Source organism: Pelodiscus sinensis, chromosome 6, assembly GCF_049634645.1.
Source record: "Pelodiscus sinensis isolate JC-2024 chromosome 6, ASM4963464v1, whole genome shotgun sequence".
In the NCBI taxonomy this organism is placed as follows: domain Eukaryota; kingdom Metazoa; phylum Chordata; order Testudines; family Trionychidae; genus Pelodiscus; species Pelodiscus sinensis.
In genome coordinates this window covers 84,598,181-84,621,244 of record NC_134716.1, presented here as the reverse complement: position 1 = coordinate 84,621,244, position 23,064 = coordinate 84,598,181, and the positions used below count along the sequence as shown (strand labels likewise).

Sequence of the window (23,064 nt, the reverse complement as noted above, 5' to 3'; positions counted from 1 at the left end):
CCATCTTTGGCACTGATGATTTTATTTAAAAAAATATTAAAGTTTAATTTAATATTGTAAAATATTAAAGATAAAATGTGACAGGTTTACAAGTACCGTATATGAAAGATAATAGAGATTACTTTGGGACATTTGTTGTAAGAAGTGCTCCTTTACCCAAAGCCAACTGCAGAGGAAGAAGTCTAAAATAAAGGCAAACTAAAGCAACTTTATGTTTCATTTCTGACAGAGTCCCACAGCATATGCAGGTTCTCCTATATCAAAAAAATGCTAGACAAGGGAGTATTAAATTGCAGATTCTATGCATTTATAATGTTGCTGTGTCCGACGACATTGGGATACTATCGAGCAAAAGAAATGGCTTTTTAGAAATCTTGCATATTACAGTATCAATATTGACTGGACTTCTAATACTCCTGTCATCTGAAGAAGTGGGTTGCGCCCACGAAAGCTCATAACACCATCTATGTGTTTTGTTAGTCTTTAGTCTGTTGTTTAAGTTTTTCCTGTTACAGACTAACTTGGCTACCCCTCTGAAGTTTTTAAAAGAACTGTCATGTTAGTGAGCACCTTACAGAGCCCATTTGCCCTCCTTATACCATCCTACCTACTGATAAGGTTTGATCTGAAGATAAGAATTTACAGTGTTAAACAGAAGCATGAATCTAGCCTTACTTCTTAATTCTACATAAATTGTCTCGCCCTTTATCAAGTTGAGGAGAAGATTAGAGTATCTGGTTCCTGATCATAAGGAAATAATATCTGAAAGTACAGGTTGGACTTCCCTGGTCTGGCACACTCAGGACCGGAGTGCAGGGAATTTACTGGACATGGGGAGGTTAGGCCTTGGGGTCTCCCTGGGCTCCCCTCCTGGCCACTGTCCTGTCTACTGTGCTTCCCACGGCTGCTGACAGGGCTCCGCTCTTGGCTGCCATCCTGCTTCAGCTGGTGGACCTTCTTTCCCACAGATGAACTCATAGACAGACCAACAGATACACAAACTCTCTAATACAAATATAATATGACCTGACACGATGTGTGTTGGGAAAATAAATTCATTAATGTTTGTGAAGTAACACATATTATAGTGATGAGAGCCATGGAAAAAAACTGAGGAAATTAATAATTCTATAACCGGAGCTAAGTTAGACTAGCATATGGTAAACAAGATATGGGACCACATACTGAACAACAAAGATAAAATTAAACAGCTGCTCATACAGGGAATTCTGTCTATCCTGTGCACAGAGTGAGGCAGGGGTCACGTTGAAAAAAATAGTATGCAATCACGTAATTTTAGATCAAATCATACTGCATGTAAAGAAAGACAAATTAAGATGTTTGACTTAGCAACATCAATGTTCTTTTAATGTGATTTTTGTATGCAGTGCTATCTAGTTTCTGATAACACTGTCCATCAGTGCTGTACTTGAATACCTATGTAAAAATGCTTCTTTTGAAAAAGAGAAACATTTTCATAAATAACTCTGTTTCTTGCATGCATAGCTTTCTCAGCCTTTATTTCCTTCCACTGTACATGAGGGTCCATTACCAACACCCTAATAATAAAGGAAACCAATTTTTCTATTGTAAGCAATATGACTCTTTGCCCAGATTTTTTATTTGTAAAACTTTGAAAATTGCCATGACACTATCAAAGTAGGTAGCATGCAAAGATAGATAAATCAGCAGCATAAATAATAGGATAATCCTAGTTAAATTTTTCCTTAGCACTATAAGCCATCTTAAACAATACAGTACATGAATAAAACAGGACCTTAAAAAAAACACACACAAAATGTTTAAACCAAAATGACTGCTCTGGTATTTGTTAAGAAAATAAATGAGTTTCAGAGGAGTGCATTATGAGCAGTGTTCCTTCTAAGCTACGTGGCAACACAACCCCACAGCTGCTTAATGAGTCCCACCCAGCCAGGGACTCAGGACTCATGGAGCTACCTCTCTAGGGGAGAGGCATTTCTCCCTCAGCTATAGCAGCAGCTCCCTGCTGAGGGCATAGCAAGGAGTCTCTCCCAGCTGGCAGGGAGGGGATGTGTCCCTATGGGTTGGGAGAGATGCGCTGCTCTGTCCTCGCAAGAGATGCTGCTGTCACTGAGGGAGAAGCGCTCCTTCCCACACCAAGCAGCTCCATGCACAAGTACTGAGCCCGTGGCTGGGTGGGACTCATTACGCTGAGCAGCAGCAGAGCACTGCAGCTACTAGAGGGAAAACTGATCATGAGTATTGGACTTAATTTATTATTTGATTAGATGTTTTCACCATTGGGGGAAAAGGAGTTCTTGTTTTAGTTCCATTTTGTTCAGGTAAGGAACACTTCAAATCAAGAGTCTTATTAGCTATTTAAATGTTCTTCTATTCACTAAATATAAATTTGTATAATCAAAATGTTACGCAGGTTTTAGCTGCACTATTATTAATATCAAATGGAATCAGGCAACTAACAACTTGTGCACCACTTTGAAATTTTAGGACAAGTATCAATAATATACCCCTAAAAATGAATATTCTGTCTCCACTCTAAACACTTCCCAAACTGGTTAGTACCTGCAGTTGTGCTTTCAAAAGCTGTTGGCTGGTAATTTTATCTTTTAGCTGCATCATTTTTTCAATTCGTTGGTTAACTTGCTGATCTTTCTTAAGTTCATTTTCATAAAACCTAGAACCCTACCAGAAAATAAAAAGTTAACATACATTTGAAAGTCATTTCCTTATAATCTTTACAATAACTAAAGAATAAAGGAAGATGCATTTTATCTGCTAACGACTTATTTAAATGGAAAAAACCTTCACTGAAATAAAATGGACAGTTGTTTCCAATCCTATTAGAGAAGCAGATATAGCCTTATGTTTTGGTGTCTATATATTTTAAGGAGATTATATATATATATATATATATATATATATATATATATATATATATATATAGTGTCACATAACTGGGGCATATACAACAGACAACTGTAGTACAGGCAGTCCCCGAGTTACGCGGATCCGACTTATGTCGGAACCGCAGTTACGAACGGGGCTTTTCTCGCCCCGGAGAACGGGAGAGTCGGGACGCCCAGATGTGCCGCGGTCCCGCCGCCCGCGTCCTCTGGGGCGAGAAAAGCTGCTCCGCGTCTCCCTGGTCTGCTGGGGGAGAGCTCCCCCCAGCAGACCAGGGAGACGGGGAGCAAAGCCTCGGAGGACGCCGGCAACGGGACAGCCGTGGCGCGTCTTGGTGGTCCTGCCACCCGCGTCTCCCTGGTCTGCTGGGGGGCGGGGGGGTGCAGCTAGTGCACCCCCCCCCCCCAGCAGGCCAGGCTTTTCTCGCCGAAAACGCCTGGGGTAGAGCAGCTGGGGCGCTGCCAGGTTGGTCCCGCAGCGCCGCTCCTCGGCGCTACTGGACCAACCCGGCAGCACCCCAGCTGCTCTGCCCCAGGCGCCCCCAAGTCAGCCGCTGCTGAAACTGACCAGCGGCTGACTACAGGAAGCCCGAGGCAGAGTTGTTCTGCTCCGGCTTCCTGGAATCAGCTGCTGATCAGTTTCAGCAGCGGCTGACTTGGGGACACCTGGGATAGAGCAGCTGGGGTGCTGCCGGGTTGGTCCCCGCAGTGCTGAGGTGCGGCGCTGCGGGGACCTACCCGGCAGCGTCCCAGCTGCTCTGTCCCAGGCATCCAAATTCAGCCGCTGTTGAAACTGATCAGCGGCTGATTCCAGGAAGCCCAGGGCAGAGCGGCTGAAACTTCTAGCAAGCAACTATCAAAGTTCGGTTCCCTTATATATTTTGTGTACCTCTTCACAGTAGTAATCATCTTTACAAGGGTTTTGTTTGTTTTCGGAGGGGTTGAAAGGGAAGAGATATGGTAGAATTCCATACCAGAATCCACAGCTATATACACTTGATACTGTACAGTTTGTTGGTCTTATTCCCCAAAAATGTAGCTTTTAAAAGGCATGAGACTTGTTCTCATCTGACAATTTTCAAAATCTATCATGAATTTAGCTCCATCTCTCTCAATACAATGGCAGCAGCTGTAACAGTTTTGCAGGAATTATTTCTATAAATACCATATTGATGTCTCTAACAAAGGAATACAGTTTGAGGAAGTGCTGAACAGTAAGATCAGATAAAATATATGAAAAACTAAACTCTTTGTTTCATGCAAATATCCTTAGCATTGGATACACAAACAGTCTGCAATAGCAGAATTGTTTTAATGATATATTTTCCAAAGTATTAGCTCTTCCATAAAGCAAGAACATGGCAGTTATTAATTTACCATAAATGTTTAACAACAAATCTAGGGCCAGAAGGACCCCTCTTGCAATTAAAGGCTGTGTAAGAAGTAGAGGAAATTCTGAGAGGTTATACTTGCTCACTTATCCCTAGAGTCCCTGATGGGAAGAATCTGAAAACCCCATAGATTTGAGGGCACCTCTCAAGCTCCAAAATAGTTGTTGATGGGAACTGCACCACTGGTTGCGTCCTCCTGGGACACACCCTAATAAGGAAGTGTAGTCAGCCCAGAGCAGTTCTACTAAAAAAAATGTATACAACAGCAAACCATATTAACTTTTCTGGCAGAGTCCCCGTTGTTTGTGAGGAGGGTGATGAAAAATAATATTTCCTGTGTCACCCACATACAGAACACAGGAGGTTGCTGCCATTTATGCATGCAAAACTAAAAAATAAATAAGTAAAAAGCAAAACCCTAATGGAAAATATTATACAAAACGAACCTTTGTGGCTTCCATTATGATTTTATTTATTTTCTCTTTATCCAGTCCTTGCATTCCAGCCTTGTTATCATTGAGGCCCATTCTAAGGAGAAATCCATCATCATCATCAGTGTTACCAATTTTCTTTGTGCTGTCCATATCACAATGAAGTGAGTGCTTCTTCATACTTCAATAACCTAAAACATATAAGTTACATACTTGTTTCAAAATTCAAGTTGATGAATAAGACAATTCCACAATCACTTTCACTTCTGACATGCCAAAAACTGAGGTTTAATACTCAACTACGCACCACCAGTCACTAAACCAGAGCTGGGTAATAGTTTGTTGGGGGGCCACTTCAAGATTTTGGTAAATGGTGAAGGGATGCACTTTTCTATGGAGAGAATGTAGGGACTGAGATGGAGGTTGGATGAAGAAGGGAGCTTGGGGTAGGTGACTGGGATGATGGAGAGGGTGTCAAGTCTGAGACAGAGTTTGGGTTAAGGAGGGGGCTTTACCTGGGGCAGGATATTGAGGTGCAGGAAAGGATTCTTGCCCGGTGGAGGAGCACAGGAAGGGGTGCAGAGTCTGGGAGGAAGTTAGAATATGGGAGGGAGTGAGGTGCCTTTAACAGGCTTTGGCTTACCTAAGCAGCTCCCAGCCAGCAGCCCCAAAGTTAGGGATGTGAACGAGTACAGGCAGTCCCTGGGTTACGTACAAGATAGGGACTGTAGATTTGTTCTTAAGTTGAATTTGTATGCAAGTCAGAACTGGTACATATTGTAGGGGAAACTCTAGCCAAACGTTTCTCCAGAGCTCAGTTTTATTCTCCCACACCTCACTTCCCTCAGTCCTTTATTCTCAAGCTGAGGTGTCTGCTGAGAAAAGCCGCTCTGCGTCTCCCTGGTCTGCTGGGGGGAAGCAGCTAGTGCAGGGTTGCCTCACCCCGTTTGTAAGTTGGGATCCGATGTAAGTCGGATCCATGTAACCCGGGGACTGCCTGTAGTTGATTAACTACTAAGCCTAGGCTTAATAGTTAATTTAATCCACTACTCACATTTCTCCCCCCTTGCTGCCTCTGATACAGAGGCAGCAAGTGGGGGGGAGGGGGGAGAAGGAGGGGAGGAGCATGAGCTGGTGCTGTGGGGAGCTGGCTTAAAAGCCGGCTCCCACCCAGCACTGGCTCTGTGGTGCTGCCTGCCTCCTCCCCCACACTGCTGCCTCTATCAGCAAAGCATACTGCATTAAACTTACAGCTGTACAGTGGCTCTTTTTGTGAGAGACTGCCTTTCCAGATTCACTGTAACAACAAAAATCAAACCGGCTCTGCCCACCAGCATGTCACATTTATTTTATTGTAAATTAATAGATTTTAAGGTTAGAAGGCGCCATCATGATTTAGTGACCTGACTTCCTGCATGACACATACCACAGAACCTCATCTAATAATTTCCATATCAAACCCTAACTTCTGTTTGCACTAGATCATATCTTTCAGAAAGATATCCAGTCTTCACATAAAGCCTTCAAGTGATGGAGAATCTATCATGTCCCTAGTAAAGTTGTTCTATCTGTTCATTATCCTCGTTAAAAATCTGTATTTTTTTCTTGTTTGAATTTGTCTATCTTCAGCATGCAACCATTGGATCTCATTATGCTTGTTTTTGCCAGTATTAATCAATCAACTACTATCATTTGTTTCTTATCCATGTAGATGTTTGCAGACTATAAGCAAGTCACCATAACCTTTACTTGGATACATTAAGTTAATTGAACCTCTTAAATCTCTCGCTCTCAGCATGTTTTTCAGACCTCAAATTATTCTGCAATAAAAGGTAAATGAAATGCTGCACAACCAATTGTCACATGACAAAATCTCCTTTTCATTGGGTTAGCATCAAAAAGAGTTCTCAGAACAACCATCCAGGTATGAGTTCAATGAATAACAGAACATGTATTTATTATTGGAAGAGGATATAAAAGCTGCTCCTTCCTACTGCTGACTCAAAATCAATTTCACCATCTCCCTGGTCAAAGAGCACTCAGTTCCTGAACTTCCTCTCAGTTACTTCAGTCAAGAGTTCTTTCCCTCTAATAGAAGCCACACCCTTTCAAGGACTGTTTTTGGATGTGCTGCACACCCAGACTCAGCAACTACAGTTACTCTACTAAAACTACTAGAACTTCTCTAGCAAGATGCATGTGTAAAAACTGTTGCTTCCACAGCTGAGGGATTAGAAAGGAATAAGAGGGATCCCTTGCCAAAGATGTAAAGGCAGCCTACATTTGTATTTAGGCATTTATGGTTGAATTTTCCAACCAAAAATTATCACATGCAGTTGATGGAGGAGGAGGATTCTTCTACATGTTAAATACTCTGAAGACTTTGAAAACTGACCCAAAAGGATAAAAAAGAATTAATTTTTAATCTTGTGTTTTTAACTCATTCTCAGGATTTCTGAACTCCTGGCAGTATTGCATTCCAGCACATTTAGAAGGTTATATTCCCAATTGTATTATACATGAAAATTGAAAGTTTCTGCAGAAACTTATGAGTAACCCTATCCAAGGAGCTTCTTTATTCATTGTGAATGCATAGATTTATCACATCTGGAAGCATACCCATTCCCTAGTGATAGTGGTGTTCATTTTTGCTGAACTTTCCCCCATTTGGAACAGGAGACCAGCAGCATTTCGGTACTAGAGCAAATTACATTTTTTAAATGTAAAAGTTCTCTGATTAAAAAAACTTAAACATAATTATAATTAATGCATTCAATTTATTATTTGAGACATTTTTTTCAGGAGAGCCAAGACCAACTGAATAATAATCTACATGTTTTTTGGCTCTGTCCCATCAGAACGCAGACACCAGATGAACACCTCAGGTGCTCTGAGGACAGCTGGAAATGGGAAATGCCAAGTAGATCTGAGACTGGCTGAGTAACACTGTATGACTTTGAAGAATGTTTTCATACTCTCTCCACACATGCTAGTGCAGTCTAACATATTGCTGGGAACCACTAGCCCTTCAACTACAACAGAGCAGCTGGTCTCCCAGCTCAAGCTAAAAGTGCTGTTCCCCACATTTCAGTGATCACACTGAACTCTGTACAAGGTTCTTTATTATTTCCCTTTCAGTTAGACTAACAGTAGTTATACTAGTCCTGGCAATGTCCGATTGTGAGAATATGAGGGGAAGAAAAGCAATTCAGCAGCAGTATAGATAATAGACATTATAAATACCAATGGGTGTAATGACTTTCCCCCAAGAGATACCTCACCATACCTACATTTTATATCATTTCTCTCGCCTTACCCCTACCCTCTTTGCCCATTCCAGTCTTTGTGGCTCCTTCCATACTGCTTTCTAAGCTTGGATTGATCTTCGTTTCCCAGCATATCAGATTCCCATCTTCTCCTTATCAGAAATTATTTTAAAGACACAGTATTTTTGCAAAAGCTTCAAGCTTTAATTCAGGAGTGGGGTACCTTTTATGGGTCAATGGCTGCTGATCCACAGTGTATTTTGTGTGCTCTAGCCCCATGGTGGGGCGGCGGGGGGCTGGAGTGCCTGTGCAGGCTTCCCAATACTGGGGGGGGGGGGAGAAGCCCTGAGCTTCAGGGGTCAGATCCAGGCAAGCCAGGGGCCACATCCCACCCCCAGGCCTTAGGTTCCCTGCCCCTGCTTTAATTCATCAATCAAATCCCTTCATTACCTCAATATTACATAACGGGGGGGCGCCAAATGAAGACATCGGGTATGAAAAAAACAATAACCTTTTAAGATAACACTAACTCTGATCTCTTAATGCGTCTAGGTAGGGCCAGTCTTGTATAGCACAGAGCACATTATTAGTATTTAAACAATAAAGTACATAAATATAAATTAATCATTTAATTAGAATTGATAAAAAAAATCACTTATTGGAAGCATGACTTTAGTTCTCCACATGCACAAAACAGAGAAGGTGATTTACAGGTAAAATATCTTTCAGCTGCATGGTGCAACAAACAGAAACTGAAACTTTTTTAGGAAAAAAAAAAATCACATCACTGCACTCAAATGAACGGTGGAAGCAACAATAAACTAAAATGCACAGCACTGTAAAATCAAAGTAGTGGGAGATCTACCAGTTAAAGTGAAAAAGAATAAATTAAAACATGTAAAGAAACACTAGGGTGGGAGGAGAGTCGGGGGAAGAAAACATGTGACACTTCAAATACAAAGTTGAAGGAACAAGATGTTGCTGATATTCATGCAGAAACTGATAAGGAGTGCAGGTTAAAATGGACCAATGAAAATTAACTATACGTATCCTTGTCTGATTTTAAAGCAAACTGGGATTAAAGTTTATGACAACTGGAAAAAGCGTGAAAAGTTTTAGAATTTGAAGACACGTACATGAACATATTCTTCTCAAAACAAGAGGTAGAGCAGATAACTGCAAAGAACAATGCATTTTGGGAGTACTGTTACCACAACAAACCTCTGTAAGATTGCACTTTCAGCATTCTGTGCAAGTGACGCTAAATATTTCTCCTCCGTGTCCCACTCTGTAGAAAGAGTGTGATCAGAGAGGCCCATGAAGACAGTCAGCCCGAAACTGAGCACCAACTATTACTCCAATTATTGGGACCATGAAAGCTCATGATACCATCTACATGTTTTGTTAGTCTTTAAAATGCTACCAGACTACTTGGGTTTTTTTTTTTTAAAGTTTATCCTGTACAGACTAACTCGGCTACCCCTCTGAAGCTTTTGATTTTATAGAGACAGTCCTGATATTCAGGACTTTGTCTTTTACAGACATCTATTATTGTCTATCCTGTCTTGATTTTTTAAGCTTGGTATCTAGTCATCCTATTTGGGAGTGGAGGAACTGCTGTAACTTCTGGAGAATACAAGACTTTCTTCTGTGAGTTTCCTACTGAGGGTGAAGAAAAGTAACTGCTGTCCTTCATAGCTTGGTAAGAGGTACAGAACCAAGCATTGGTGGTGGCAGCTCAGAGGATGTTCTACAGGTGAGATGTACTCCACAGAATAAAAATTGGGTAATTTTCTAGAAGTAATTTTCTGATCAGAACTGAAGGAAGCAAACAGAAAGAAGCACTGCATAATAAAAGGAAGAGGCAATGCACAAAAGCTTGACAGAAGTCAGAGAAAGAAGTAGGGAATTTAATAGGACTGGATACACCAGAAAGGGAGCAGCCTGGGGAAAGCAGACAAGGAATAAGAACATGTGTGCAGAGTGACATTGAGAGGAAATGATTTTATATCAAGCACTCCTCTCCAAACTTAAAATAAGCATCTATTTTTGCTGCAGCCCCATAGCTTGCCTTCATTCAAATCCCAGTAATGCCTCACCAGAATTCTTTGATTTGCAGTTTGTGATGTGCTAAAAAATTAACTATCTTCATTCCAATGAGAGAAATGATTTACAGCAGAACCTACGAATTATGAACACCTGAGTTTTAAACTGACCATGCTACATTTGGAACCAGAAGCACAATCAGGAAGCAGCAGATCAAAAAAGTCATACAGTTCCAGGGATGTTGAATTTAGTTTAATCAACTAATTGACTAGTCAATGGATTTTTCCATTGACTACTTGATTAGTCAACTAGCGGGGAGCTGCAGCGGTGTTAGTTCCCAGACCGGGAGCTAACCCTGCCGTGGCTCTGCCTTTTAAATTAAGAGTCTGTTGGCTCTTAATACATTTAACAAGTTAAAGCACAGAAGGGACCCAGGACTAGCTGGGAATCAGTTGTCCTGGCTTGTGCTGGGTACCTCTGCTGCACTTTAGCCTTTTAAATATATTAAGAGCCTCTTGGCTCTTAATACATTTAAAAGGCTGGTGCATGGTGGCGGGGGGCAGAGAGGAGCCCCCACTACACTTTAGCCTTTTAAATGTAATTTAAAAAGCAAAGGCGCGTCTGGGACTAGGCGCAAGCCAGGAATCAGCTAAATCCCATCTGGTGTCCAGTCCCCGCTACCCCTCTGCCCCCCACGGAGATGGTGATGGGATTTTAAGGCAGCTTCCCTCAGCACTGGCTCCTGCTCCCTGCCCTTGCTCCCTTTGATAGATGCAGTAAGAAGTGGGGAAGTGACTAGTCGAAGGACTATCTGGATAGTCAGGGCTCGACAAATAGTGTAATCTACTCGCCCATGGCAAGTAGATTACACCCTGGAAGAGCTGGTGCGAAGCGATCTGCGCGTGCGGAGAGCACAGAACTGCGCGTCTGGCGAGTGGGGCCACCACTCGGCGAGCCCTGCGAATAGCTGACTAGTCGCTTACATCCCTATATAGTACAATACTGTGCTAAGTATATACTACTAAAAAAAGGGGGGGGTATTTTTTTTCTTCCATACAGTAAAGTTTAAAAGATGTGTTAAGTCAATGGTTGTAAACTTTTGAAATAGTCATAAATTTTTTTTCAGTTACCAATATTTCAGAAGCTTCAGCGGGGTAGCCGAGTTAGTCTGTAACTGTAAAAACTTAAACAATGAATAGTCTAGCAGCACCTTAAAGACTAACACAACATGTAAATGGTATCATGAGCTTTTGTGGGTACAGTCATCTGAAGAAGTGGGTTGTACCCATGAAAGCTCATGATACCATCTACATGTTTGTGTTAGTCTTAAAGGTGTGTTACCTACCAGCCCTATACTCTTGGGGAGCCAGGGAGTGAAGTGACACTCATGGAAAACCATCCCTCTTCCCCAGGCCTCTGCTAGAATCAAAGACAAAGCAATGAAAAGGCTGGAGAAGACACACCTAAATTGCTTCAGACAAGGGTGATAGAATAATGGAAACACCCCAGCCTCATCTGCGTGGAAGATAACACAGAAAAACATCTACATGAGCATACAGAATGGAGACCAGCTCTTCCAAAGCAGGAACCGCACTGAACTATGGGATACTGAAAGCAGAGAAGCACTACCGGATGGAAAAATCTGTGCTCCAGATGCTAATGAACCCAGGCCTGCTCACACCCAAATTAGTCATTATTAGACCAATTCTAGTCATAGATCCTATTGACTTCCAAAATACTGAAACTGCCTAGTTACATTATGAGCTCCTTCAAGCAACATTACCCATAACCAGGTGTGATCAATGTCTATTGTCTCGCCTGTTTAACCATAAACAAATTCAGTGTTTTCTTCGAACTACTGTCCTATCCCTATAAAAACTCCTACCTTTGCCCAAGAAAAACTGTTCTGATACCTGGATTTAAACTGCATCAGTTCCACTGAGACTTCTTCATCTCCTGTCTGATCATGCTGGGGGCTCTGCTCTGCTTGTCTCCTGCCCTCTGGATCCCCAGGTCCCTCACCATCTGGGAACCCTGATCAGTGCAAGCTGCATGGAGTGGTGAGGTCTCTCTCTCTGTCTTCCCCCTCCCTCTCTCTAAGCATAGCCTCTTCACTCTTCCCTATATAAACTGTTATGTGGTTAGCTAGCCCTAACATATGTAATCAGTTTTAATTTAGATTTAATATTGTAACTATTAGATTTAATATTGTAACTGTTTTGTGTGTCTGGCTCCCTAAATGTATATTCACTACCCAGAAATAAATAACTTTCATTGTTAAGCTGGTAGTGCTTCTCTTTCTTTCTCTTTCGCTCACTCTTCCTTGAGGGGTGTTTTGGCTTCTCCATTTGCTCTGCAACAATACTTTTACCCAGGCTAAAGATCCCTGTAGTGCCCAAAATCCTGGGGGGTTTGCTCATCATGTAGTTTACCAGTGAATGATTGTAGTGTGAAAGTGGGGATAGGGAAGTGCTGAACCTGGGGGCATATGAAGATGGCAGCTTAAAGTGCTGTTTAATCCAGCCCACTGAGTCCAAAGGCTCATGAGGGTGCAGTGTGGCATTGCTGTTAAACCCAGCCTGCTGAGTCCAGGGACACATGTGGGGGTCAGCTTGTGAGTGCTGATTACCCACTCCTCTCAGGTGTGCTCTGTTAGTGGGTGTGAGTGTGTGTGTGTTGCTAAAATGGGAAGAACCCCATCCTGAGGAACATAGTTCCTGCAGGGGAGCTCCAGTGGGAGGGGGAATTGGCAGCAGGGAGAATTCAGCTCCACATGAGAGCACAAGTAAGCACAAGCAGTACACTGATAGAATTGTTAACCTCTCCCCAGTCACATAAGAGTAACCCTAATAAATGAGTATACACCAGAGTATTGGGCAAATCTGGTAACAGGTGCTGCTAGACTACTCATTGTTTTTTAAGTTTTTCTAATATTTCAAAGTTTCCAACAACTTTTATTCCCAAAATATTTATAACTGAGTTTCTACTGTATAAACAAGAAAAAAAAGGCTAAAAGAATATTGCCAAGACTAGTAAATCTGGTGCAGGGCTGGCTGTATTGAAGTTCATTGGCATGTTGCATTTTACTCATGGTGTAATGGAGAGACATGAAGGAATATTGGGACTAGAAAGTGATCCAAGTAGAGAGAAAGCTTTGGAGAGAATTTATTTCCAAACAGGATGACTGAAACCATACATCACATTTTGCATACATCTTTTTCAAGGAGAGCAAATATGTAGCTCTTTAACAATTACAGTCTTCTAACTTAACAGAGACCAACAGAAAACATTTGTAGTGAGCTGAAAAAAAAAAACTATCCAAGAAATTCTACTGTTAATTAGTACCATGACAAAAACTGCAAAAGGTGCATATTGCCGTAAGGAGTCATCTATGTACCAAATAAACTAAAACAAAACAAACACACAAATGTACTAGTAGAAATAGCAAATAGGACATTTGCAGTCATTCTTTCTTAGGGGGAAAAAAACCCGGTTTAGAAATCAGACAAGAGCCTGATTTTATGATTTCTCGCAGTTCCAATAAAACTGTTAAATGACACCATCAAGATTTAATTAAAATGTGACACTTGGTATCATTACTGCATGTCCATAAATTAAGTTTCTAAGACTTTCACAAGTAAAAACAACTTTAACCATTCTTTTACCTCAGCTCTTATAGTATATTCCTATTTTCAAATGAGAACGAAGCAAAAGTGTAACAGTTACTAAGGAAGTTAGAACTGAATAGTTGAGTAACTGCATGAATTGTTATTGGTAACTTGACTATTTTATAGTCCCTGGGGGAGGGGCTGGCAACTAGTGTGTTCCTGACCCCACTCCTGGGGAGCCCCCTGCCTTGTGCTACTGCCTCTGTATCAGGGGCAGCAGCGTGGGGTGTCAGGCAGAAGCCGGTCTGCAAGGGGAGCCAGTTTAAAAAACCAGCTCCCCATGCAGACAGGCTACCTGCCGCCCTGCCCTGCTGCCTCTGTTACAGCGGAAGGTCTGAGCTCACTGCAGACAGAGGCTGCTCCATCTCCCACTGCCCCCTGTGGACACAGCTTGCTCCATGGGAGTCTGAGCAGCATCTGTCCATGGCAAGCTCAGGCCTGCAGCAACTTCCCCTGCCCCCCCTCTCCCGTTACTGCTGCCTCTAATAGACTGATAGAGGCAGCAATGTGGAGCTGAGGAACAGGAATTACCGAGGAGCCGGTGCTGGGGGGGAAAATCGGCTTGTAAGAGGCAGCAGGGGGGGAAAATGAGTGTAGTCGACATGATTAACTAATAAACTTAGGTTTATGAGAATCCTATAGTCAGCTACACATTGACATCTCTAATAGTTATCTCAACACACAAGCATTGGGAATGAAAAACACTAACGAAGACGGTGTCTCCAGGAGTGCTTTGGCTTCCTTGACCATGGGATGCTATTCCAAGAAGGACTGCTAAGCAGGGATGGGGATTCACCTTTCAAGGAAGGGGAAGAGAGTACAGTATTTGGATTCAGACTGGCTAACCTAGTGAGGAAGGCTTTAAACTAGGTTCAACGGGGCAAGTGACCGAAGCCCACAGGTAAGTGAAAAACATGGTGACCTGGGAGATGGCTCAGAAATGGGAGGGAACATGGGCTATAATAGCTGAGATAAAAGAGGACAAGGTAGAAGTGGGGGGTGGAGGGGAGGGAGCAAAATCAAATCAGTATCTTATATGGCTATATATAAATGCAAGAAGTATGGGGAATAAGCAGGAAGAACTTGAAGTGCTAATAAATAAAAGCAACTATGCCATAGCTGGAATCACAAAGACTTGGTGGGATAATACACACAATTGGAATATTCGTATAGAAGGGTACAGCTTGCTCAGGAAGGATAGGCTGGGGAAAAAAGGGAGGAAGTGTTGCTTTGTATATTAAAAATGGATACACTTGGACTGAGGTGGAGATGGACACAGAAGACAGACTTATTGAGAGTCTCTAGGTTAGGTCAAAAGTGGTAAAATATAAGGGTGATGTCATGCTAGGGATTTACTACCGACCACTTATCCATGCAGAAGAGGTGGATGAGGCTTTTTTTAAACAATTAACAAAATCATCCTAAGCGCAGGATTTGGTGGTGATGAGGGACTTCAACTATCCAGACATCTGTTGAGAAAGTAATATAGCAGGGCACCTATTATCCAATAAGTTCTGGACTGCATTGGAGACAATTTTTTATTTCAGAAGTTTGAGAAAGCTACTGGGGGGGAAGTTGTTCTTGAATTGATTTTAACAAATAGGGAGGGACAGGTTGAAAATTTGAAAGTAGAAGGCAGTTTGGGTGAAAGTGATCGTGAAATCATATCATGAAATCATAGAGTTCATTATTCTAAAGTATGGTAGGAGGGAGTACAGCAAAATAGAGACAATGGATTTCAGGAAGGCAGATCGTAGTAAACTCAGAGAGCAAGACTAAGAGGAAAAACAACTGATGAGAGTTGGCAGTTTTTTTAAAGGGACATTATTTAAGGACCCATAAGCAAATTCCACAAATGTGTTGCAATGGCAAAAAAAAAAAAAAAAAAAAGTTTGTGTGTCTGAAAACTGTAGGTACTGGGGGTATTTATTTTTTAAAAGGTATTTTATAAAAAAGGTTGAGAACACTGGCATAGAAAGTATGATTATTAAGCTTGCAGAACTGGGAGGGGTTGCAAGTGCTTTGGAGGATAGGGTCAAAATTCAAAATGATCTGGACAAACATGAGAAATGCTTTGAGATAAACAGGATGAAGTTGAATAAGGACAAATGCAAAGTACTCCACTTAGGAAGGAACAATCAGTTTCATATATACAGAAAGGGAAGTGATTGTGTAGGAAGGAGTACTGCTGAAAGGGATTTTGGGGTCATACTGGACAGCAAGTTAAACATGAGTCAAAAAAAGCAAAAACAGGAGTGTTATGAGCAAGACATGAGAAGTCATTCTTACGCTCCACTCTGTGCTGATTAGGCCTCAATTGGAGTATTGTGTTCAGTTCTGGGCACATTTCAAGAAAGATATGGAAAAATTGAAGAGCAACAAAAATGATTAAAGAACTAGAAAACATGACCTATGAGAGAAGACTGAAAGAATTGGGCTTGTTTAGTTTAGAAAAGAAGACTGAGAAGGGACATAATGGTGGTTTTCAAGTATCTAAAAGGGTATTACAAGGAGGAACAAAAATTGTTCACCTTGGCCTCTGAGGATAGGACAAGAAACAATGGGCTTAAATTGCAGCAAGGGATGTTTAGGTTGGACATTAGGAAAAACTTCCTGTCAGGGTGGTTAAACACTCAAATAAATTGCCTAGGGGGTGCTGTGGAATCTCCTAGTTCGAACTAAGGGGCTAGTGTAGACATACCCCTGGAGACTTATCTGGTAGTCGAGGCACTGTTCAACTAATTGCTCCCTACACTTGCTGTCTCTATCTTAAAAGCCAGTTCCCCCAGCACTGTCTTCGCAGGGGGAGGAAGGAAGGCAGAGGTGCAGTGGAGAACCCAGAGCGAGTGGAGATTGCTTGAGTCCCTGCTTGTGCTGGGTCCTGACTGCTGTGCCTCTGTCTTTGAAATGTAGCAAGAGCCATGGGTGCCTCCTCGTACATTCAAAAGGCACAGACGCAGCTGGGATAGCGAGCGCCCCAGCCCCCCTTTATTGTCTAATCAATATTAGAAATTCCTTTGACAACTTGCTTAGCTAATTAATCAAAAGTTAACAACCCTAATTGACATTTTTTTTTTAATTCAAAAGCTATGTTTCAGAGAGACATGATTTCAGGTGTTTAATTTGAGACATCTATGTGGGTCCTGATTATCAGAAAATGCTGAACCATCTGCCCTTAAAAAAAAAAATCAGGTCTCATTAAGATACCTTATCTTCAGCACTCAAAATCTCTAGTCCTGTCTGAAAATCTTGGCCCAGTTTTCAATTCCTATATTCAGCTTTATGAGCACATCACATTCTTTTGCAAATTTTGGATAAAATATTTAAATTTCTCTTTTTTGATTTTTCATTCTAGCTCTCTAAATAAAACATAGGCTACAAACCTGTAACAATCTCAGCTCTTCATCTAATGAGTCAACAGCCAATTGAGAATGTTAAGTTTGTGTATGTACACATACTATTATCACTATCCATCAGTTCTTCCTGCTAGCTCTATTCCTGCAAGTCTACAGGGGATTGAAACTGACAAGAATCCTGTTTTCCAGGTTATTCAGAAACCAGAGCTGTCATAAATTTCAAAGCTCCCTGCTCCCCCATCAAAAGAATGGAGCTTGTGACTCTGTGACTTGCATATTGGCATGTGTTTTTGTTTCTTGTGGTTTAATTCAGCTGATGATGTTCCCCAATAATTATTAAACTATTTTAAAGTGATTTAAACAGGCTGGTACATGAGAGTCAACCAACTGCAGTCTTCTTTTTTGTACAAGAATTTTCAGCAGCAAAGGGGGATATATTAGGTGCACAGGCATAAATCAGAGAGAAATCTGGAATACAATGTTATTGTTTCAAGATGAAATATGTATACATGAAATAAAGGCTATATTAAATACTGTAAATTGAAGTCAACAAAACACTGGATTTGGCAGAATAACTTTCCAGAACATAACTTCTTAATAAATATTTTTATTAAGTATTAAACTTCCCTCTGACTAACAAACGGATGGACATGCATCTTCTGTTGTTGCCCTAGAGATTCAAGCAAGTAATCAAAACTATGCATTTGGGAAAACTCCTTATGTTTATTGGCCTATCTTTTGTATTTTATGTACACTTATCAAGACCTGCTTATTCCTGTACTAGGAGGGTTGTAATTTAATTCTGTAATGGTGAGTACTCCCACCCTTCCATAAATGGAATCTTGTATAACCCTGGTGAGGGTTATGCATGTGTGATGAGCAAGACACAAAGTTTATTTGCATGGTTGCTACTGTCCCTTCTGTTTAGCAACAGGAATAAAGCCAATAAATGGATCACATAGTTAAAATCTTAATTAATAATACCTAGCTTTTGTGTATTTCTTTTCATCTGTGGTTCACAACCCACTTTCAAAAGAGATGAGTTTTAAAGTAGAACCCATAGGCCCCAATCGAGATATGGGCCCTGTTATTTTATGAGTCTGATCCTACAAGACATGGTCCCTGCTTCAGATAGTTTATATTGTTAAGTGATCTATTAAGGTTGGTGACTGAGGTTACTCTTAAGTCATCACCTTAGACATTTGCCTATTCTCCATATTTCACACATATTCTATCCTGCAGAAAGTAAGAAAGCAGGTACATGAGCAGTATGGGACTCACCAGTGGAGGATGGAGGATTTCACGTAGTACTGAACCATACTTGTGCCTAAGAATATGTCCTACTCATGCATGTGATGGAGCTTCATTTTGTACCCTTCTCTGAACTGGTTCAAGTATTATAACATCAAAACTCTGATCTTTCTTTATTCTCCGGTCCCGGTCATATGTGCCACATGGTTTCTTTACTTTGTAAAATACACTGTAAGGTTCTATCAAATGGATTAATAGGAATCTACCTCTCAGAGATCCAAAATAGTATCTGTTAATGTTTTAGTTTATTGTATTTTTAGTGGTGCAAAATATGGTAAGACTGAATTACATCACACACATACACACACACGAACGAGAAAAGTTGGGCTTTTGACAGCTCACAGTCTGGCTGGTATGTTGAGTTAAAGGAAAGGCTACAATTATCAGTGATGCTACACTGAGGGGTTTAGCCTGTTTGCCTATTCTCATTATTTGCTGTGGCTCTTGAGTATTTTTCCTGCCCCAGGAGTATAGCAAAGTGGGGAGGAAGCCCAGCAAAGTTGTCATGACAAATATATTTATTGGCATAATTGAATTCACACTTTCTGAATCCTAAAACAATACTGAATTATCACCACACCCTCATGGCAGTGCATTGTTGTCTGTGTTGTATTTAACTGTTTTCTGTTGTTTGACTGAGAAACATAAATGGCGTTTCACTATTCAACTAAAAATGAATTATTTCATCATTGCGGGATTTTTAAAGTTAAATGTTCTTGTCTGATTTTTAATCTCCGGTAGTGCTAAATGGCAGTTTCTTTAGGGTAATTTCTCACCTGCCTATCACTGTAAAGATCTTAATGCAATGAATGTTTTTCATCTGAGATATTCCAAGTACAGTATTTTTCTGAACTCACACCTGTGGCTGTGTCCAGACTCAGCGGTTTTTTCGAAAAAAGTAGCCTTTTTTCGCAAAAACTTCACCTGCGTCTAGACTGCAGCCGCGTTTTCAAAATTAAATCGAAAGAACACAACTTTTCTTTCGACGGCGGTAAACCTCATTGCACGAGGAAGAACGCCTTTTTTCGAAAGTGATCTTTCGAAAAAAGGCGTTCTTGAAAGCAAACAGGGCTTTTTAGAAAGAGAGCATCCAGACTCACTTGCTGCTTTCTTTCGAAAAAGCGGCTTGCTTTTTCGAAAGTTCCGCATGCAGTCTAGATGCTCTCTTTCGAAAGAGGCTTTTTCGAAAGTATCTTTCGAAAAAGCCTCTTTTGAAAGAGGCTTGCAGTCTAGACATAGCCTGTGTGATTATAGGTGGAGCTGACATTGCCTAATACTTTCCATTACAAAAGTATTGCTTGTAAATTTGCAAAACTTTAACCATTTGAGCTGAAATTCCCCATTGTAGGTGTCAATCTCAGGCTTAACATTTTATCTCCAAGTTTTAATATAAATGGTTCAGCTATTTCTGTAAATGGTGTTAAAGAAAAATAGTGTATTTATCCAACGTTGAAAAATTCGTACAAATATTTTATTAAGAGATCTAGTGCCTCCAGACTTTGCAATGTCTTTTTAACAGAAATATGTACAATTATATTCTGCATATTTTTTCAGCAACAGAATTTTTTAAATGTTTTATTTTTCACTTTTAAAAATTCCTATGTAGTGTTCTCTTTTCTGGAAATCATATACAATTATTATGGAAAGAAATCAAATTTTTAAAAATACTAAAAGCAATTTAAATGATAGAGCCAAATTTTGTTGTTTAAACATTACTGCTTAGAGGACAACCTTTAAAATGGTTTTAAATGTAAGAACAATTACAAAGTTATGTCTCTGAAAGAAAACAGGATACTGAAGGCTCTAGTCAACCTGTGTTCATGCAGGTCTTGGAAAAAGGGAATTAAGCATCATATAGGAAATCTGGGGACAATGATGGAAAAATAAGGAGAGGATAGTAGCATTGGAGAAAAATGTAGTGAACCTATCATTCATGCATTTAAAATTTAGTCTTTTTAAAGATAAATCATGATCACTAGTGCCCAGCATAGATACAACTTTTTTATCCACATCTGAGCCACAAAATAATCTGCAAATATAAAGCAGATATCCACGGAGTTGCAGGGCTCTAAAGCTCACCTATTATTTAACAGAACCATAAAAAACTATTTTTGAATTTCGTTTTCTTATATTTTATTCAATATATCATAGTTATGGAGCAACAGCAGATACTCGACAGATTATACTGATACTAGTTTCCATTATAAAACTAGTTTTTAAGTTCCCCACAACTGCTGTTTCTAGGAGACCAGAAGGAACAGTGTTTGGGGTAGGGAACTCCGAGGTCACATGGATCCTAGTCTGAAAATGGAGCTTTCTGGAGAAAGAGCACAGAAGGGGCATGGAATAGGGGTTGGGGACAAAGAGAGGCAAAACACAGAAAGTGAGGGCTGGTGACCAGAAAAGCCACAAGAGGATGTAGCACACTGAGGATGGCTGTAGCACACTGAGGATGAACAAGGCTGCACAGGGAATTAAGATGGAGCAGGTAAAAGAGGATCAGGGTATCAGGAAAAATAAAAGGATGAATGGAAGAAAAGCAAGATATGGACGTCTCTGTAAAGAAGCGTAAAACACTGGAAACACAGAGGTACAAGATCTGGAGACTGCAGAATAAGAGATAATGAAGTGATGTGCAGGATATTAAGAGTAGGGCATGGAGACAGTTACAAGGAAACAGGACAAGGCACAGAGAAAAATGCAGAATAGCTGGATTAATCACTGAAGGGGTGAGTTACAGGCTTAGTCATGAATAAAAACTTTAAATGCTTATCATTTTCTAGTCTGAAAGGATGGTGGATTCTATGGTCGTGGGAAGGTCAGACATTTTAACACTAAAGTGTTTTTTAATGTGGACTTTTTTTTTGAGACGTGTTAATTGAATTCAAATTAAACACACTTTCAATCTTTAGAGGGGTAGCCATATTAGTCTGAAACTGCATAAACAATGAAGTGTCCTGTGGCACCTTATGGACTAACAGATTTATTGGAGTACAGTACTGGAGGATACTAGAGTAGGGCATGAAGACAGTTGCAAGGAAACAGGAAAAGGCACAGAGAAAAATGCAGAGTAGCTGGATAAATCACTAAAGGGGTGAGTTACAGTTTTAGCATTTACTGGATCCAATAAATCTGTTAGTCTATAAGGTACCACAGGATTTTTCGTTGTTTACTTTCAATCTTAATGCTTTCTTTTTAAATGTGTTTATTTGGACCTCTGTCTGGAAGGTGTTAAAATAACATTTCCCAGTATATTTAATAAACGCACAATTTTACAATTAGACGCAAGACTTACTTGAATTAGAATTTTTTTTGAGTTTTGGCAACCTGGAAGTATTTCTATTTTTGGTAGTCAGTTTCTGTGAATAGCATATGTTTTGTTAACCCTTTTCTTCTTTATACTTAGGCCAAACCTTTATTATAAACTTCTATCAGCATAACTTAAGTCATTCCGGGGTGTGGAAAATCCACATACCTAAGCAAAGCAGTTATACTGACCTTAAACACCACCACCACCACCCTCCATCCCTTGTAGGCACCGCTATTTCAATGAAAGAGCTTCTCCCACTTGCACAGCTAACTCCTCTCACAGGAGTGGAATTATTAAGATGGCAGGAGCGCTCTCTTCTATTGTTTTAGCGTGTTTTCACCACATGTGTTTTAGCAGTGCACCTGCATCGCAGATAACTGTGTCAAAGTAAATTTGTAGTGTAGCCTTACCCTACTTATTACGAGTGGGCACCAGTTCTGGTGATCTCAAACGTGCAAAATGCATACAATGAACTATATAATCAATGCTACGAAGACATTTTAAATATAGCCTTTGTTACAAAGACACAAACTAAATTATCAGATTAATTACTCAATACTTTGTCATAAATTTCCCAGTTTAGAGGAAATGCAGTTTAAAAAAGCAATTCAGTGACTCATTAACACCAGCACCCCACATCTAAAAAGTGAAACGGATTGCTTTATTCAATATTTGATCTCTAATACAGATTATTTTAAAAATTAATGAAGTAGAAAATGATTATGCACAAGCCTTAAATTAGGGACGTAAATGATTAATTCCCAAGCATCGCCCTTACCCGATGATGTTTACCGGTTACAGTTAAGAAGTGGGGGCTGGAATAGCTCCCCACCTGCCACGGAAAAGGGGATGCTCCAGCCTGGCCAGAGCAGCCTCCGTCTGTGACAGGGGGCTGCTGTAGTCCAACCGCAGCTCCTCCCGTCTGGTCCTATATAACTGATTAACCATAAAGTTTAACTGGTTAACTAAATGAACAGGATTTTACATCCTTGCCTTAAATACGCTGACAATTTCCTACATCCATTTGTAAAACTGGAAAATTGTAGTGTGGCAATTTTCCCCCGGTTAATATTGATCACCTTGTAAATATACACTAATACCATTGTTCATAAATTACTTTGAAAAATAAATAAAATAATCACAAATCTTTGTCATTTTGTTTTTTGCACTGTACAATATTATGTGGCTAAAGTTTAGTACACTGATAAAATAAATATAAGGTGTGACTTTCTTTTTTGAATGTCAAGTTTGTAGTAAAGGTCCACCAACATGCTGCAAAAAGAGGCAAATTGTAAGATAATCAAAATGAAACTAAAACACTTTATCAGTGATCCACAAACTGTGGGGCATGCCACATGGGAGGATGGGGAAGAGCATGA

The 23,064-nt window shown here is 40.4% G+C and overlaps 1 protein-coding gene across 2 annotated transcripts in view; it reads right to left on the bottom strand.

The window, feature by feature from the left end:
* The window catches only part of POLK (DNA polymerase kappa), a 73,028-nt gene that overhangs the window by 46,193 nt on the left and 3,771 nt on the right, over positions 1-23,064 (bottom strand). For both annotated transcript variants that reach the window (XM_006124268.4, XM_075932290.1), the window contains exons 2-3: positions 4,744-4,919; positions 2,566-2,685 (exon numbers count right to left, since the gene is read on the bottom strand). In XM_006124268.4, coding sequence (XP_006124330.1) covers positions 2,566-2,685; positions 4,744-4,908 — 285 coding nt within the window. In that variant the 5' untranslated portion in view covers positions 4,909-4,919. The remainder of the gene's footprint in view (positions 1-2,565; positions 2,686-4,743; positions 4,920-23,064) is intronic.